Below are 16,669 nucleotides of genomic sequence, written 5' to 3'. Positions count from 1 at the left end.
CTTTCAGCAGAGGAGGTGTGTAACCACCACTGATGTAACTGATGGTTTGGTGCAGGAGGAGAGAAATCCTCAAGCCTGAGTGCTCACCAGAGCACAGTGCTAAAGACACAGTGCAAAGGGCACCTTGCCGTGGAAATGTGCTGTCCCACTTGTTTCAAGTGCAAAAATATTCTGTACACTGCTGTCTCCTGGAGAACTAGAAGAGCAGGAGAGTGAAAGAGAATTGATTGACTTAGGAAATGCCCTTCTCATGGCTGAGAAGAGCCACCTAATGTTACTTCATTATTTTTCTGTGATAAAGTACTTTCATGTCAGCCTACTCTGCTTTTCTGCCTCCTTGTGATGTAACTAGGAAAATAATCTGTTGCCTGAGAGGTGAATCATGCTTTGTGTACAGTAAACTGTTACAAATCACAAGCATAAACATACAATTAACAGCAGGCATTTGAATAATTCCACTGCTGCAAGTTGAACTACCCAAGACTTAGCTCTAAATATTTCCATCTGCCGAATTAAATTTTTTTTTCTTTTTGGAGCAGCATGTAAAGTACAGGGAAAATACTAAATCACATCTCCTCCTTTATATCTTCCAGCAAACACTCTAGCAAAGAGGTATGGAAGGAAATCTTCCTTTGCCATAGTCACATAGGCATGGTCAGTTTCAGCATGGAGTGTAGGGAGAGCTCTGCATATATCCATGTTCTAAGAAATGTTTGGCAGTTATTAAATAAGCTGAGTAAGTTCATAATACTTTAGGCAATCAAGTTATTTATGTAATATATGCTTCCATGGGTGTCTCCGGAAAGTAGGTCTAAATTTTTTCATATTTGGCTGGTAAATGTGGGCACTTTGGTTTGTGTTTGTATCCCTGCATAAAGAAGATAATTGTTAAAGATACTAGCATATCTGAACAGAAGGGTACAAGTCGAGAAAAAGGAAAGAATCATACAGTGTACTGTGGACTTCTTATGTGGCCTTGGCATAACCAAGACATTTAATCTCAACTATCTTGGGTCCATCTGTTTAAAAGAAAAAAAAAAAAACAGCCAACCAAAACCCTTAAAATCTTTTCTGCCCTTGTTTGTTCTTGCTTATGTAGACTGTCTAGCAGTTAAAGAACTGATCATGTAGAACTATAAGAAAGCATAGCACTTAGACATTGCCTCTGGGCATGGTTATAATGCAAATAATGCCAAGAAGAGGAGTTCAGATATGGGTTGATTCTGCTTGCACTCTGGGGCATCTAAATGTGAAAAATGCTTGCTAATGAAGCATGCAGTACCCTGGAGAATCCAACTCATGCAGAATAAAAGTTGTCAAGAAGGTGGTGCAATATTACCATGGTTCCTGTTTCTTTGGCTTTCCTAACGAGTATCAGACATACACGGAAGTTTTCATTGCAATAAAGTTGCGTGAACTAAAAAGTAGTATCAGGTTGCTGCATCTGGCTTAGCTTTAGAAGTGGAAATACAGTAACGGTATAAACGAAAGGGCCACCCACTATAAAGTGTGGGTGACCAGTATAAGAAAAAAAACCTCCTTAATGGATATTTATTCCAAAGGCTGTTACAAAGAAACTGCTCTCAGTCTGATGTAGTGCCAAGCATAGAGGATTAAACTTTTTAATGACTTTTTGTTGATCAACATCCAAGACATCTAGGAACAAAGAAGAGATTCCATGACTCCACATAAAGAATATTATTTTCAGACAAGAAGAGAGTGCTTGAAAACAGAAGTTCAGTAGATGCAATAAAATGTAGCAGGGAAGAGGATAAATACTAGTCTCAGCTGCAGAACAGCTTATTTTGAGGGCGGAGGACAGATTTATAATTAATTCAGTGTTAAATGCCAGAATCTTAGGTAATTGTGTGCTACCAACAACTAGAATAGGATAATGTCCATTTTGTCTTGATTCAGATATTGTATATGATTATTCCTGTTTCTTTGGACTCTTTTTTTTTGGGGGGTACCTTTATTGGGAATTGACTGTTCCCTGTAGGCAGTGGACCTGAGCCTGGATTTTTTCCCCTCTTTTTTTTTTCTCATTTCTATGACATTAGATGTTTTTTTCTATGAATTAGGTATTTTTTGAAGTACTATTGTCCTATCTCTTCTGTGTTATGGTCCCTAGCACTGAAGGAAGTCTTGCTTGAAAATGGAAAGGGCCCCATAAGATGGAGAAGAGGGTGTAGTCAGAGTACAATGTCTGGAATGAAACATGGTCCCTCAGTGGCTATTGCAGACTGAAACTAAGAGCAGTCCCTAACTCAGGGGCTGCAGACATAAAGGTAGTCTGAAGCCACTCTGTTCTTACCTCCTGGATTGCATGTGCTGAGCTCTCTCTTCTGAGAATTGGGGCCTGGGTTTGTTTGAATTAATAGTGAAGTCATTACACTATGTAAATATGTTAGTGTTCATCTGGTTTTACTCACAAGTTATTCTTGCCTTGCTGTGTTGTTCCTGTTTTCTTGTTTGTGCAAAATTAACCAGGAGCATTTTAAAAGAAAAGGGAAAAAGGGTGACCAGTGTTGAAACCTTGATTGCTACGTTATTTACTATAGGCTGAAGTTGGGTAGGCAGCCCTAACTTAATTGTATAATAAGAGTACAATGATTTTTTTAATGATGCTCTTAGGAGTCCTTACCTTTTCTGCCTTCTTCAGCCTCCTTTGGGTAAAGTGTGATAATTTGCCTAAATAGCCTAGTATTATAATTGTATAATAAGAGTACAATGATTTTTTTAATGATGCTGTTAGGAGTCCTTTCCTTTTCTGCCTTCTTCAGCCTCTTTTGAGTAAAGTGTGATAATTTGCCTTAATAGCCTAGTATTATAATTTTTCCTTACACTCTTACCAAGGAGTCTGCGGTACAGCGGTATGACTTTAACCACTTCACAGAGGTTGCCTGTGCCTTCAGGAGGCTGTGACCAAGCACTTTCCCAGGACAGCTGCTCTTTTGCAGGTAGTCCTACTGCATGAGCACTGCTGGCTCTTCATACAAGCATAACTGCCTGTTGAATGAGCCAGGAAGAGGAGCCACACTCTCGTATTGTAATTCTTCCTGTTGTTATGAAGGGGAAAACCCCAAGTTGCATTATTCACTCATCCTGTTTCTCAGTCTCACTCACACAGACTAAAGAGCTGAAGAAATATCACACACATACCCCTTTTTTATTTCTCTCTCACTTTTTTTTTTTTTTTTTTAAATAATTTCTTCCTCCTACCCCCCTTTGTCCCTGTCCTTAAAATACATGAACTTCTATAAATTCTCTGTGGTGCATGAGAGTGCGAGCTGGTGCAGGTGCCCTGACACCTATTTGTTCTGATACCAAAGCTGGGCTGGCTGATTTTTGGTGTCTGATTTTATTTCTCTGTAGGTGCTTTGGCATTTAGAAGACTTGGTCCCTCACTTCTCATTGTGATGGAGCAGTCACAGTCTTTATGTTGCAGAAGTAGAGCAGGAAAACAGGGAAGGGGTTTTGAATATCAGATGACAGTGGTGGTTTCTGATGCATAGTGAAAGAACTGGGGATTGAAAGAGGCATATGAGCCAGGTGTTCTCACATAAATGACCATCAGGGAGACAAACAATAATGCTGACATTCAGTAACAATGTTAGATTGCAGTCAGCAGTCTGCTGAGGTGGAGACTGCGGTTCATCCTTCTCAGACACACGGCATCTGGCTGTCTCTCCAGCTGACACGAACTCATGTTTTCAGGGCTGTCCTTTTAAATATGAGGGCCAGAGAAACTGCACTTTGAAAACTGGTGTCTTAAATACTTTGTATTCTGCAATGCAAAGTGTATTCTGCAAAGAATACCTAAGAGTCATTTCCAGGGTAAGGACTGCAGATGCTGCACAAATGTTTATAACCTGGAAGCATTCTCTCTCCAGGCACTGTAGCAGACGAAGGGAGTTTTTGCACTGACTTCAGTAAGACAAGGTTTTCCCCATTGCTTTTTCTAGATTTTGTGAATGTTTAAAAGGAAAGGAAGTTTACTTCCTTAGTAGCTATACTACGGAAGGTAAAGCTGTCATCTCATTTTTTTGCTGTGAATACATGCCTGCAGAGATGGCTCTCAATAAAAGCTCCACCTTGCAAGTGCGTCGTGATGTGGGGATGTTCAAACCCAGGTGTTAAACAGTAACATACTGCCAGTTCCCAGCAGTGTTATTCTACTCCCAACCACAATATCTGACTATCTACCCATGGTTTAATGCTTGATGTTTTGTGAGCCATAGGATCTGCTAGCTGTTTCCATCTGGATAGTATTCTTAGATTAATAAAAACACCATACTTCAAGAGTTAATAGATCCAAAGGGAAAACTGGTTTTGGCAACCCACTGTTCATCCATCGCAGTAAACATGTTGATCAAAAAGCCAGAAGAACCTCACTCTGGAACAGACCATAAATAGCCAATTAGAGACAAAACTAAAAAGCAAAACCATCAGAAAAGGGGTGGGGAAAAGGCAAAGATAAAAGTCTGCTGAAAAGGCTGGACATAGAACAAAGCACATGTAAATAAACCTTTATTCGTTGAGCAGTTGTTGGTGATGCATTCAAAAATGATGTAAAATGGAGACCTAGAGGCTTCCTGTCACATTGATTCAAAGATTACCTAACATTGTTTTGATACTCTCTGCTTTAATGCTGCTGCTGGTAGTTCAGTAAACAATACGAATCATACACTTTGAGAAAAAGTCCACAAAGTTTGAGGTCAAACTGACTGTTCCCCAAACTTTTGAACCTTCTGTAATCATGTGTAGTGGTAGGACAAGAGGTAATGGCTTCAAACTTAAACAGGGGAAATTTAGATTAGATATAAGAAAGAAGTTCTTTATAGTGAGGGTGGTGAGGCACTGGAATGGGTTGCCCAAGGAAGTTGTGAATGCTCCATCCCTGGCGGTGTTCAAGGCCTAGTTGGACAGAGCCTTGGGCAACATGGTTTAGTGTGAGGTGTCCCTGCCCGTGGCAGGGGGGTTGGAACTAGATGATCTTAAGGTCCTTTCCAACCCTAACTATTCTATGATTTTATGTCTTCTGTAAGGTACCAGTTCTATGGAGCAGGAAGCCTCCTTCATAATCAAGTGTCATAGGAGGCTCATAGTCTCTCCAAATGCTGAGAAGGAAGCACTGCTATGTAATCCTGTGGTTATGATAGAAGGCAGGGAGGAAAAACTTCGGCACCTACATATGCACACTGTGTGTGGGGCAGGAAACATAGTATGCTTCAGCAGAGTGACACCAATATGGATCTAAGGTTGATTAAGTTGCCTTAAAGGTGTGATAGAACAGGAAGACCGATAGATATGCTGCCGTGGAGACTACAATGTATATGCTGTGTCCTGGTGATAGGTTTATGTTGTTCTGTGGTATAAACAACATATATCTATGCATATTTTGGGTATAGTATGCTGCTCTTTAGGTCATCTGGAAATGTAACTCATTGCAGGTTTTTACCTAGATGAAGAATCGAAGGTGAATCAAGTTGAATTAACTTGTAAGGTGGATTTCTTTAATTGCTTTTAACCCTTGAGTTTATACTTTCATAATGCAGGTAAAATGCACTAAATTAAGACAAATTTAGTTCAGATAATAGTATCTATCCAGGAACTTAACTGATCCACTTTAAACAGACACTACCACCTCCAGTAGGATACAAAATATAGGTAGTTCTGTAAGAAAAGGGGTTGAATTCTAAGCTGTTGAATAAGAGGTTCTGCTGCAGACCCAAAATGCTTCTTGAAATCTACCATGTGTGTCAGGAGATCACATAGGGTCACACTGTGAGTGAGATTTCACACGGGAAAAGTCTTTGGACGTTTTCTGTCTGCGCTGAAGAGGCACCACGCTGGCTGGCACAACAGGGCAGCACAGCTCCTGTGTTTAAGGTGTTTGACTCTGTCTCCGCCAGGCACAGCTGCGTGCCCCCCATAGTCTCAACTCCCCGCTCAACTGCCTACAACTTGAAGAACAGGAAGTTGTTTTCCATGGCTTTTTTTTGGGGGGATAAAGCAAGCCAGAGTCAGGACACACATGAGTCCTGCCACCTTGTTGGTTCAGAGGGACCTCAATGAAGATTGTTTTTTGGTTGTTAAGATCTGAGTTTTCTTTGGCTCTAGCAAATCATGACAGCTGAACTACTGCACGTTTTAGAAATGCTCTTCCCCTGGTGGTCTAGCAGTGGATTGAGTATTACTTTGAAATATGGATATTTATTGTCTTAATAATGCAGGCTTCTGGGGCCATTGGCTGCACAGTTTGAAAGAATCATGTTTGGAGGCTGCAGTATTTGTATCTGTGATGTAGCACTCTGAATCAGACCTCATGAACAGAAGTGTTTGGAGTTGAATAGTTAAAGGTAAGTTATTGCTAGAAGAAAGTATATGTGCTTAATCTAGAGGCAGAAGATGGTGCTTTTCTCTCTGGGTCTGGCAGAGAAGTGGGTCAGAGATGTATATTTAGAAGGAGGAGGTTCAGTGAGAAAAATTGAATCATTAAACTTGTCATGGCAACTGAAGCGAGTAAATCTGTTTCATTGCAACTACTGTGAATTCTGCTTTCAGGAACGGCCTGTGCCACAGCAGTCACTGAGAGCTGAGAGTTTCTGGTGAGATCAGTCTGAGACAGGATCCATGTCTGGAGCTGTCTGAGAGCACAGCGTGATTTCCTCCCTGGGTTAAATTAACCATAGCTTTCTGCTTGTGCACAGTGAGATCCCTTGCTGTCATCTGTGCTTGTGTTGAGCTAAGAATAGAAAAAAGCAACATCAGCAGTGCTGTGGGAAAACTGCATTTCTCCAGATGGCTGCTGATAAACTCTTTTCTCATTTGGGATTAAAAACAAAATAGTAGTAAAGGACAGTCATTTCTCATCCACAGATCAATGTTTTATTAGCAGCTAGCAGAAAGCTAGGCTGAAGTTTGTCAGTTAGACATGGATTTGTCTGAACACACTTTAGAAGCTATTAGAAAGCAGTTTGATTGCCTCATAGAGAAAAATACAACCCACAAATTGTTGAGAGTTTGGTTTTCTTGTTCATTTGTTAAAAAGCTTTTACTTCCCCCTTCCATTTTGCTCTATCACGTTTATTGTGGTTCTGAATGAAGAGCTCTGTTTCCATTGTTACAAAGATTTGTATCCCGTGAGATGGTGTTAGGTCTTCTCCTCAACTTCCATAGAGAAGACTTTAATTTTATCTCCAAAGAGGCAAGAGAGACAAGTCCCACATGTGATATATTCATCTAGCTCTAAAGGCCACATATTGCATGCAATTGTCCCACCAATGTTGATCTGATAAGAGCCAAACCCGATTTGAGATCCCAACTCAGAATCAGGCCCAAATGAGGAGCCAAACAATGACTTGCATTTGTTGTAATTAGTCTCGACAGCAGGCTATTTGGTTAAAGCATATGTTTCCATTTCCTATTTTATTGGCATGCTTTTACTTTGGATTAACTAATTCTTCAGAGAGAGAGAAAAGCAAAAGCAGACCTGGCACCCCTGTGGCTAATTCATATGTTTGCTCTATGGGGATCAAGTTCTTGCTCAGAAAGACAGTTCTGTCCTGTCCAAAGCAGGACAGGAAAGAGAGGTTCTCACCATGAGTGAGCCAGTTGGTTGCTTCATCATGTCTGATGGCTGTGGAATATTAAGCAATATACGCAGTCCCTAGACTAAAGGGCAAACAAGCTCTATTGTTCATCTATCTCTTAAGTAGAGGGTGGAAACTCTGTCCTCTTGCGTATAGTTCAGGCCAGCTTTGATCATCTGGTTAGCACCTGGCTGTGGAGAGGTAAGCTTCCATCTCCTTTACAGTCATTATTTTAAAATTTATAAAAGCATAATTAATTGAAATAGAGAAATAAATTTTTGTTCTAAAGTAACAAATGAGTAATAAATAGAGTTGCAGTACCAGTTCATTTGTGGTAAGCTGTCTCACAGGCATGGTGTGAATATAAAACATCACGTAGGTGTGATATAAAAAAGAAGTCTTTTGACAGCAGAAAAAGACATTTCTGCTGGGTGTGATAGCATAACCTAGTGACAGAGGTATTTGCATAGGTTGCTAGTAATTAAGGATTCTGTATGTACAAGACTGTGAGTAGTAGTCTAAATTTGATTTCTAACACAGTGGTAGCTAGGAAGCAAGACCATTCCTGGGTGAATGTATGTGTATTGAGCCACTTGTCTCATCTTTGCAATAGCTACTTCCTCTTTGCCAGGTGAGAGAAAGTGATGAAGGGTTGCTTTCTGCCTGTACAACTGGGTGTGGTTTTTCTCCTGTTCCTCCACTCAGCCCCCAGTACCATCAAGGGATGATCGTATGAGACAGAAGCTGGCTGGGTGTCCAGTACAGTAACTGCAGTGATATTGTCATTTATATGGTACATATAACCTTAGTTCTCTTCTGGAGTACAGCTCACAATACACAGTGGAAGGGCAATGAATAACCCCTATGCTGTTTCTTCTTCTGTGAGTAGCCATGATCTCCTGCCAGGACCAACTCTGCATCTGGACTTTATGATGCGTTTAAAAAAAAAAAAGTAACCTGCTTCTGGGGGAGTCACTGCTGATATTTGTCCACCAAATCACTTCTTTAGGCACAGTTCCTTTCAGCATTGAAGGTGGGTCTGAAGCCAGCAGTGTCTAGGACTGCTTCTGCTGGATAAGTGATGACAGCCTAGGTAAAAATGCCAGTGGCTCTTCCTGCCTTTCTCCGACATAGTTAGCTAGTACAGCATGGAGTAGCTTCAGCATAAAGACAAATGACACATCATAATATGAGCAAATGAGAGCCTGGTGACTGAGACACTAGCTGGGAATATTGTCTTCAAATATTTGCTGGTGGCCATGCTGAAATTCAAGCCATTATCTCCCAAAGCTCAATAAAGTGTGTCTGCCATCAGTCTACTCACTCATGCTTCAGCACATTACAGTGTCTGTCTTGCTGTCTCCCCACAGTGCTTCTCCATTACGTTTTATAGCACCAAACAGAAAGACTCGGACTGACTGACTCCGTAATGCAACAGTCCCACCACTTAGTATTGCTTCAGCTTGCAGTGAAACTCTGTGGTTCAGGATGAGCATATAAAATATGTGGGATAGCAAATGACTCCAGCAAAAATATAAAGAAAACCTCATCGCACCGAGAAAAGGTGCTAAATTAGATCTCCTCTGCCAAAAGGGGAAGACAAAGGTAGAAATAAACCTCACTCCTGAAATCAAGGGAATTGTGCTAGCCGCTTAGTCACAAAAATTAGATAGTCCCTTCCTCAGCCTCACTGTGAAGTTAATACAAAAGGAGGAGCCTCAGTAACCTGGAAGGACTTCTTCAACTATAAAAATCCCTAGCTTTTCTCCTCTGTCATATGCATTTTTTTTCTTTAGTATTTCTATCATCCAGTTCCAGCAGAACACTTTTTGAACAGAAATTCTGGAAGGATGGGAATGTAAATTCAATATTCTCTCTCTCAAAAAGAGAAGTTTAACAATTGTGTGTTGCTATGACCTGGCTGGCAAAGCTTGATGAACTGATGCAGGAGACATCTTGGCACAGAATAAGCAGCACCCATTTAAATATCTAGCCTGAACCCTTCAACATTGCAGAAAAACCCCAATAAATCTTTGCTGTACATTTTTGGACACACATTCAACAGTCTCTTTCATACAAGGATACAGAAAGAATTGGAATGACTGAGGAAAGAACAGCTCAGCAAACAATCCTCTTAATCAGACAATACATTCTGAAAGTATGACTCATTATCACAGGCGAATCTAGTTTTTGTCATGCTATGGGTGACTTGATTGCCTGTAATTTGGACAAAGAAAAATTAAATAAGATTGTTCAAATGCAGCTTCAGGGAGTGCTACATATTTTATCTCAGTTTCATCTGGTTTCCCATGATATCAAAGCTGTGTTTAGTGGATAGAGATTTACAACCAGAAAATTATATGTATAGCTGAAGAATGTGAAGGGATGATGTGCCTTGTAGAATTAGTTATCATTGTTGGGGAAGTGGAACTGGTTTACAGCTTGCTTTTTCTCTCTCCATCTGGGACTGATCTGTGTCTCTGCATTGTATATAGGAAATGTTCTCTGCAATTCTCTAAAAGTAAGACAGTGTTTCAGGCATTGGGGTGTAGGAGATTTTGAAAACCTTGACTCACACGTAGACAATTGTTAGCTTGTATGTTTTTACAAGTAAGTTTTCTTTACCCTGTATTTTAAAAAAACATATACTTATTTATGCCTAAATTGTCTCAGCTACTGCCAACGAGACAATTATGAACACATTTACCCCCTTGTTTTCCAAGGCTATGTACACACAATATTCTTTTTATTTTTGTGTTCTAATACTGAATACAGTGCAGTGACAGAAATTACTTTGCTGAGAGCAGGAGTTATTCCAGTAAATGTCTAGTGACTAGGAAACAGACACAAGACTATGTAGGCATTTTTGTTTCAAGCTCCCTGTGATTGATAGCTAGGATATCAAATGGATGGTGGTTTTGGAAGAAAGATCAAGGCAATTGATGGTATCAGGCATTTGCAAGAGGGTTTTTCATATAGCTGGCTGGCAGCTGGTCTTTTGGGGTTTTGAATAGACTTGCCAGTTGTTACCTGAGCTACATGTAACACAAAATTATTTTTTATGTACTGCTGTGATTTGCCTTAGGTAGGTCAAAGTTTTGGCTCATTTTTTCATTTCAAAAGTGTTGTCTTTATTTAGGATGGGACTCTAGAGTGGCACTGAAGGCTGAGTTACATCACTTTCCTTGGCAGTTTTTAACATCAAAATAGTCTTTTGTTACTTTTACCATTCTAAGAGAGAGCTGAGAGTTGGCAATTAGATGCATATCGTAAAATGTCTTTTACATGACACTCAGCCTAAAAGCCAAAAGTAAACCAGTCTCTAGATATAGTATGTGAGAGCATTCATTAGCACCATTCAGGATCAGGCAACTCTTTTTTTTTCCTTTTTTTTTTTTTTTTTTAAATTATTACTTATTTTTTTAAAGCTATTTGAGGAACCAGAAGAAAACTGCAAGTAGGCTTCTTGCTGACAAGTTGCAGGTGTATACCACATGCCCATGTTGGAAAAAAGATGCAATTATGAAGGTCTTAATGACAGACAAGGGTCTAAAATGCCTTCAACTCCAGGTTTTAGCTAGTCCATCTGTTTATTATTTTCATTTCCTCCAGCTAGCACTGTTAGTATTTTCCAAACTCAGTATAACCATGCACAGGTCTTTATAAAATTGCTTTTCTTCATTGTAAGATCCTTAGTTTAGTAAAGTTTCATTCAAGTCAGGGAACCCCTACTTTTAAGGTAACTACATCATAAATTGTAAGTAAGTCTGTGTTAATGATTTCTTTCTGGAAAACTGAGAGAAAAGAGTGATGAGATTTAGAGGGGAGAATACTTTTGTTCTGCCTTGCTAGAATTGGTAGAATCCATTTATGCCTAAAGAGTACCAAATGGGTGAGCGCTTGAATTTGTCTCTTATTGCTGCTCCCAGCTAAAAGTTCTGGCCTTCTTTGATGCTCATCCTCCTGAGGATGAACTCAAGAGGAAATGTTTATTCTTAAGGAAGAAAGACTTACACATACGTCAGGTTGCTCCAGACAGCTGCACTCTGAACTTATTCTTTAAAGACACATATTCAGAGGACAGAAGTAGTGGGGTAGCAGCACTTGGGAAATATCCAGCCAGCAGCTTTGGTACTGTAAATTTTGACAAAAAAAGCTAATGAAATCGTATGTGAAATGGAATGGTTCCCCCTCCTGCTAATGGACTAGAGAAACTTGCCTTTTTTTTTTTTTTTTTGTACCAGACCTCTCGTTTCTTCTGTGAATCTCAACAGAATAGCAGAAAGACAGAGAAACAAGAAGTTCTCTATCTAAAAGAACAATTTTCAGAGCAAATTCTCGATGGCCTCCAACTTTGTCTTTTCTGAGAACAATATAATCAGGCCTTGATTTAAAATATTATTAGAAACCTAATCAGCCTACGTTGAAAATTACTCCATTGAGCTTTTTGTTTGTGGTGAATAATTAATTGCAAGAGTAATTTTGAAAACAGTAAAAGCAATACTTTACTTAAAATGATGGGGAAAATTAATTGAGAAAGTGTAAACATGATTTTCCAGAAAGTGCCCAGAATTTATTCTCATCTTTTTATCTAAACAAATTCCTCAAGTATAATTTTGAGGAACGAAAAAAATCTATGATTAATTTAATAGGCAGTAAAATTAGATGCAGACAGAGAGCATAGTTATAGCTGTGTGGGAGTCAGCGGAAACTATCCTGGAATGTGGCAGTGTGTGTTGTTTTGTCTCCTTAAAGCATCATGTCTTTTCCTTTTGTAGGAAGAAGCTTTTCTTTTTCTCTCTTTATGGGAGAATACAGTGCTTTCACATCCTTTTTTTAAGAGTCAGTTTTCTTGTAAGGTAATGCTGTTTTTGATGAATAGAAGAGAATTGTACGTGTGCCTCTGCTTGCATGGAATTATATGTGCAAGACAGTTTATAATTTGTTTCATGCTGCATAACGTAGGGTGTTGTTTACCAGGTGACAAGTTTAAGGAGTATACTAAACCCATAAGTGAGGTAGAGGTTATCTAACTGAAACGGTGACCAGTGATGTTTTTATTCACTTCCAAGGAGTCCAACTGGTGTGGGTCAGTGGGGAGTGGTGTAATTACAAAAGACCTTGTACCAATGTGGTGTAGATGCTCACTGTGAGAACAGAGAACCTGTTATCCATCACTGTGCTTGACGACTGTCAAAGGAAAATACCTTCTCAGAGTTTAAATTGTTCCATAGCGGAGGGGTGTTTCAGAGTTTTTAGTGACTGAGAGGAGTTTTCTGACTCTGCTTATTATTCACTGTGGAGTTTTAAGCTCTTGTCTATGAATCAGAGTCCTGAACCCACAAAAATATGAGTTCTCTTGTGCAAACATATGTTTGAGGCAAGAAAAGATGAAACCATGAGGGAACTAGCTCTATCTCTCTCATTCTTTAGCCAGATCTATCCTCACCAGCAGCATGAGCTTAAAGATTGCTATATGACTGCAGTGAAGCATCCCCTACCTGCATCTCCTGGCCCCAACTGTCGGTTTCTTTGTTTGGGGTTTCAGTGATATTGTGTCGTTTGGTTTTTGGTGGTGTTTTTTGGTTGTTTTCTTTTGTTTTTAAATGGGCTGCATGCATGCCTTTTACAAAGGAGTGCTTCACTGTAAACCTTTCTTTAACCCACCAGGCCTATCCTTGTACCAATGATAAGGAATGCGAAGTTGGGCGGTACTGTCACGGTCCTCATCAAGCAACTTCTGCATGCATGATGTGCCGGAGGAAGAAGAAGCGTTGTCACAGAGATGGCATGTGCTGCCCTGGGAACCGCTGCAACAATGGTACAACGGGCGTTTCTTTGTTTTCCTCCATAAAATCAGCATTTTGATAGCATCTATTTCTCTGAGTGTTCCAAGCAAAGAATACTTTTTCCTGGGTGACTGAGCTGCTTTTTCTAAACTAGAAAACTTCATTTTCTACTTCGTTCTACTCCATTTTGTTTAATAATATTTATATGTTTAAGGCTTGTGTATTACCAGACCTTTTCCTATTCGGGGGGGGGGAACCCAAAAATAATGCTGCTGCTGGCTGAAATCACAGCACTACATTCAATGTGGTTTGATTCAGTAGAAGACTGTTCAGAACCCATATTTTTAAGGAGGCAAAAGACTTAATGAATCATTGATCTACTCTCCCTGGGGGTGGTTACAACCGTACTGTTTACATTCCCATCCCTTGTCTGGAAACTGGAGAGAGAAAAATTCTGCCAGTGCTCAGACCATAAAGCCAGAGTGACAGTGAGACTGTCTGACAGTGAGTGAAGTAGAGCTGTGGTGAAGTTAGGTGCTGGGGATCAGTGACAGAGGTGTGATTACATCTAAGTTGTCACTAAGGCCAAGCCCCAGCACTTCCATGGTCCTGGTCCTGGTCTATGTATGTGTCTCTGTTGCTCTTCCTCTTGTTCAAATCTTTGGCTGTTTTCATTGCAGGTATTTGCATACCAGTAACTGAAAGCATCCTCACCCCTCACATCCCTGCTCTAGAAGGGCCACGCAACAAAAAGAATGGTCATTATGCTAGCAAGGATTTGGGATGGCAAAACCTAGGGAGGCCACGCTCCAAGCTGTCACACATAAAAGGTAAGATCACATTTGCACTAACCTGTGTTTAGTTTGTTCCTTTGTGTTATGAATCATGTTGTTGCTGTTCAGGTACAGAAATGCAAACCAGAAATAAGCTGTAATTTCACAGGGAGAGGATGTCTATCATAAGAATTCACAGCACGACTTAAATAGTGGTATAACATCAACCAACAGTTCCTCTGTTTGAAATAGCATCTGCTTTCTTTTTTGTTGACACAAAGTCAGAGGTGGCCAAACAATGAATTTTTCAGTTCTGCAAAATTGCACATATCCTCCTTTTTTAGCAGTCATGTAATTAAGCACTTGTAATTCTGTTTACAATCCTGCAGGTGAATTTCTCTTTATTAAGCCTTATGGCAGGTCCCATTAATTGCCCCATTGAACCTTCCTAATTTATATTTTCCCTTCTGTTTACATCCTTCAAATAGCCACAGATGGAAATATCATCTCTCCTTTTTCTGAGCTTCATTTGCATCAGTCTGCACTGAATCTGTACTTTCACATTTTCCCATGAGGTAAAATAGTTTGGTTTCTCTTTTTAGGACATGAAGGCGATCCCTGTCTACGGTCATCAGACTGTATTGAGGGACACTGCTGTGCTCGCCATTTCTGGACCAAAATTTGCAAGCCTGTGTTACATCAGGGGGAGGTGTGCACCAAACAGCGCAAGAAAGGGGCCCATGGACTGGAGATTTTCCAAAGATGTGACTGTGCCAAGGGACTGTCTTGCAAAGTATGGAAAGATGCGACCTCCTCTTCTAAATCAAGACTTCATGTGTGCCAGAAAATCTGAATGAGGATTGTGAGGATAGTATGAAGTGACTGTGGCTTTAGGTATTTAATGCATTATGGCACAGTGGGAAATGAGGACTGCAAATGAAAGCAGAGTGGCAAAAGTAACAGTTAGGATGGGAGTAGAAGTCACACCAAACGCATTTCTATTTGAGCTGGTGGTAAACACGAGTGCAGCTGGATTTCTCCTACTGTGCAGCTTTTCTGTAAATAACTTCTACAGTTTGTGGGAAATGCTAGTATGCAAACAAGTACAGTGGAAATTAATGTCACTTAACTTGCTGTGTTGTCCTGTGATGTTTCGGGGGGTTAGTGTTAGGGCTACAACAGTGGGTTTCCAGTGTTGTAATAACTGCTAAATGAATTGTATACATTGTACTCCTATAGGAAGCAGTGCATGCCAGGAAGACTTATCTGTCAACACATTATTGGCCACATCGCAAGTGTGAGAAATGGAAATAAAGTTACTGTGAATGTCTGCATACCCTTGTCATTCAGGCCTGACACTTCAGCAAAGAAAGCACTCCTGCAGGACAAGAGTGCTATGTTTTGCAGGCCCTTGTGAAAGAGGTGAAAACTTGCCATCTCACAATTTCAAGAGAGCAGCAGTTTCTCTAAGAGGCGGCATTTAAACAGGGTTTTGTTTCCTATATGTAGATAAATTAAAATGCTTTATGTAGATCCATGTCATAGTATGGCACTTAATGGCTTGTATTTGCCTCAGTTTACTGCTAGTATACATTGGATTGAACAGATGAAGCAAATATGTGCATGCTGAATCCAGACTTATACAAAGGCAGTTGCTCATTAGTCCTAACTATACTTTGCTTGCCTAAGCCTACTTGCATTGTAGATATTTCCACAAGAAATAGCAGTGTTGAAGTGCCTAAAATGAAGAGCTGTGAAGTTATTTCACTGTTGCTGTTAGATGATGTAGACAGTTGTTGAGGTGTTTAGAGCATACTGCTACAAACTCAAATTTTTACATTGTATTAGTAGCAAGAGGCTACTGCTGGCACTCTGCAGAAATATAACTGATTTGTTTCTTAGCAGCGGCAAAGAAAAAGGATTTGGCTCTTCTAAGCACCTCCTCTCCTGCAGAAAAGGATGTAAGAAGATGGTACAACCTCAAATGACTTATTAAACATCATGCGATGTCACAGCATACCAGCCTCCAGCATGTATTCAGCCTGAACTTGATGTCCTCTATCTGGACTGTTCTGCCAGGAATGATGGAAGTACATGGACTGTGGAAACAGCTGATAACTCTACATTGTTTGTGTACTGTTTAAAAAAGAACAGTCTCTATCCCTTGACCTGTCTCCCAGGTCTTTTCAAACTTCTTTCATTTTACTTATTTGCAAGTATTCTTTTGTATAGACATTGATAAAGAGACTGATATTTCTTTAAAGAAGTCTGCTTCTATAATTGACCTACTGTGAAATTGTAATTACCCTTTTACAATTACCCATTTTCATGTTTTGTAATACAAGGGACTTTTCTGTTTAATCAGCTCTGAACAATGCAGGTAGACCAGTAGGTAGTTTAACTTTGAAGACCATGTCACCCATACCTGACACCTTTTTCCACCAGTGGCTCTTTTAAAGCTGTAGCTTAGCTACACTACCTTCTCATCTACATTGCCTTTCTCTTTCATTGG

General features: G+C 39.9%; 1 protein-coding gene across 1 annotated transcript in view; it reads left to right on the top strand.

Moving 5' to 3' along the window:
- The window catches only part of DKK2 (dickkopf WNT signaling pathway inhibitor 2), a 42,057-nt gene extending 26,566 nt beyond the window's left edge, over positions 1-15,491 (top strand). Inside the window, exons 2-4 of the mRNA XM_030492895.2 lie at positions 13,266-13,416; positions 14,065-14,214; positions 14,760-15,491. Coding sequence (XP_030348755.1) covers positions 13,266-13,416; positions 14,065-14,214; positions 14,760-15,010 — 552 coding nt within the window. The 3' untranslated portion in view covers positions 15,011-15,491. The remainder of the gene's footprint in view (positions 1-13,265; positions 13,417-14,064; positions 14,215-14,759) is intronic.
- The last annotated feature ends 1,178 nt before the right edge of the window (positions 15,492-16,669 follow it).

This window comes from Strigops habroptila, chromosome 7, assembly GCF_004027225.2.
Source record: "Strigops habroptila isolate Jane chromosome 7, bStrHab1.2.pri, whole genome shotgun sequence".
Classification (NCBI taxonomy): domain Eukaryota; kingdom Metazoa; phylum Chordata; class Aves; order Psittaciformes; family Psittacidae; genus Strigops; species Strigops habroptila.
Note: the sequence above shows the minus strand (reverse complement) of the source record. Positions and strands in the feature narration are given on the sequence as shown.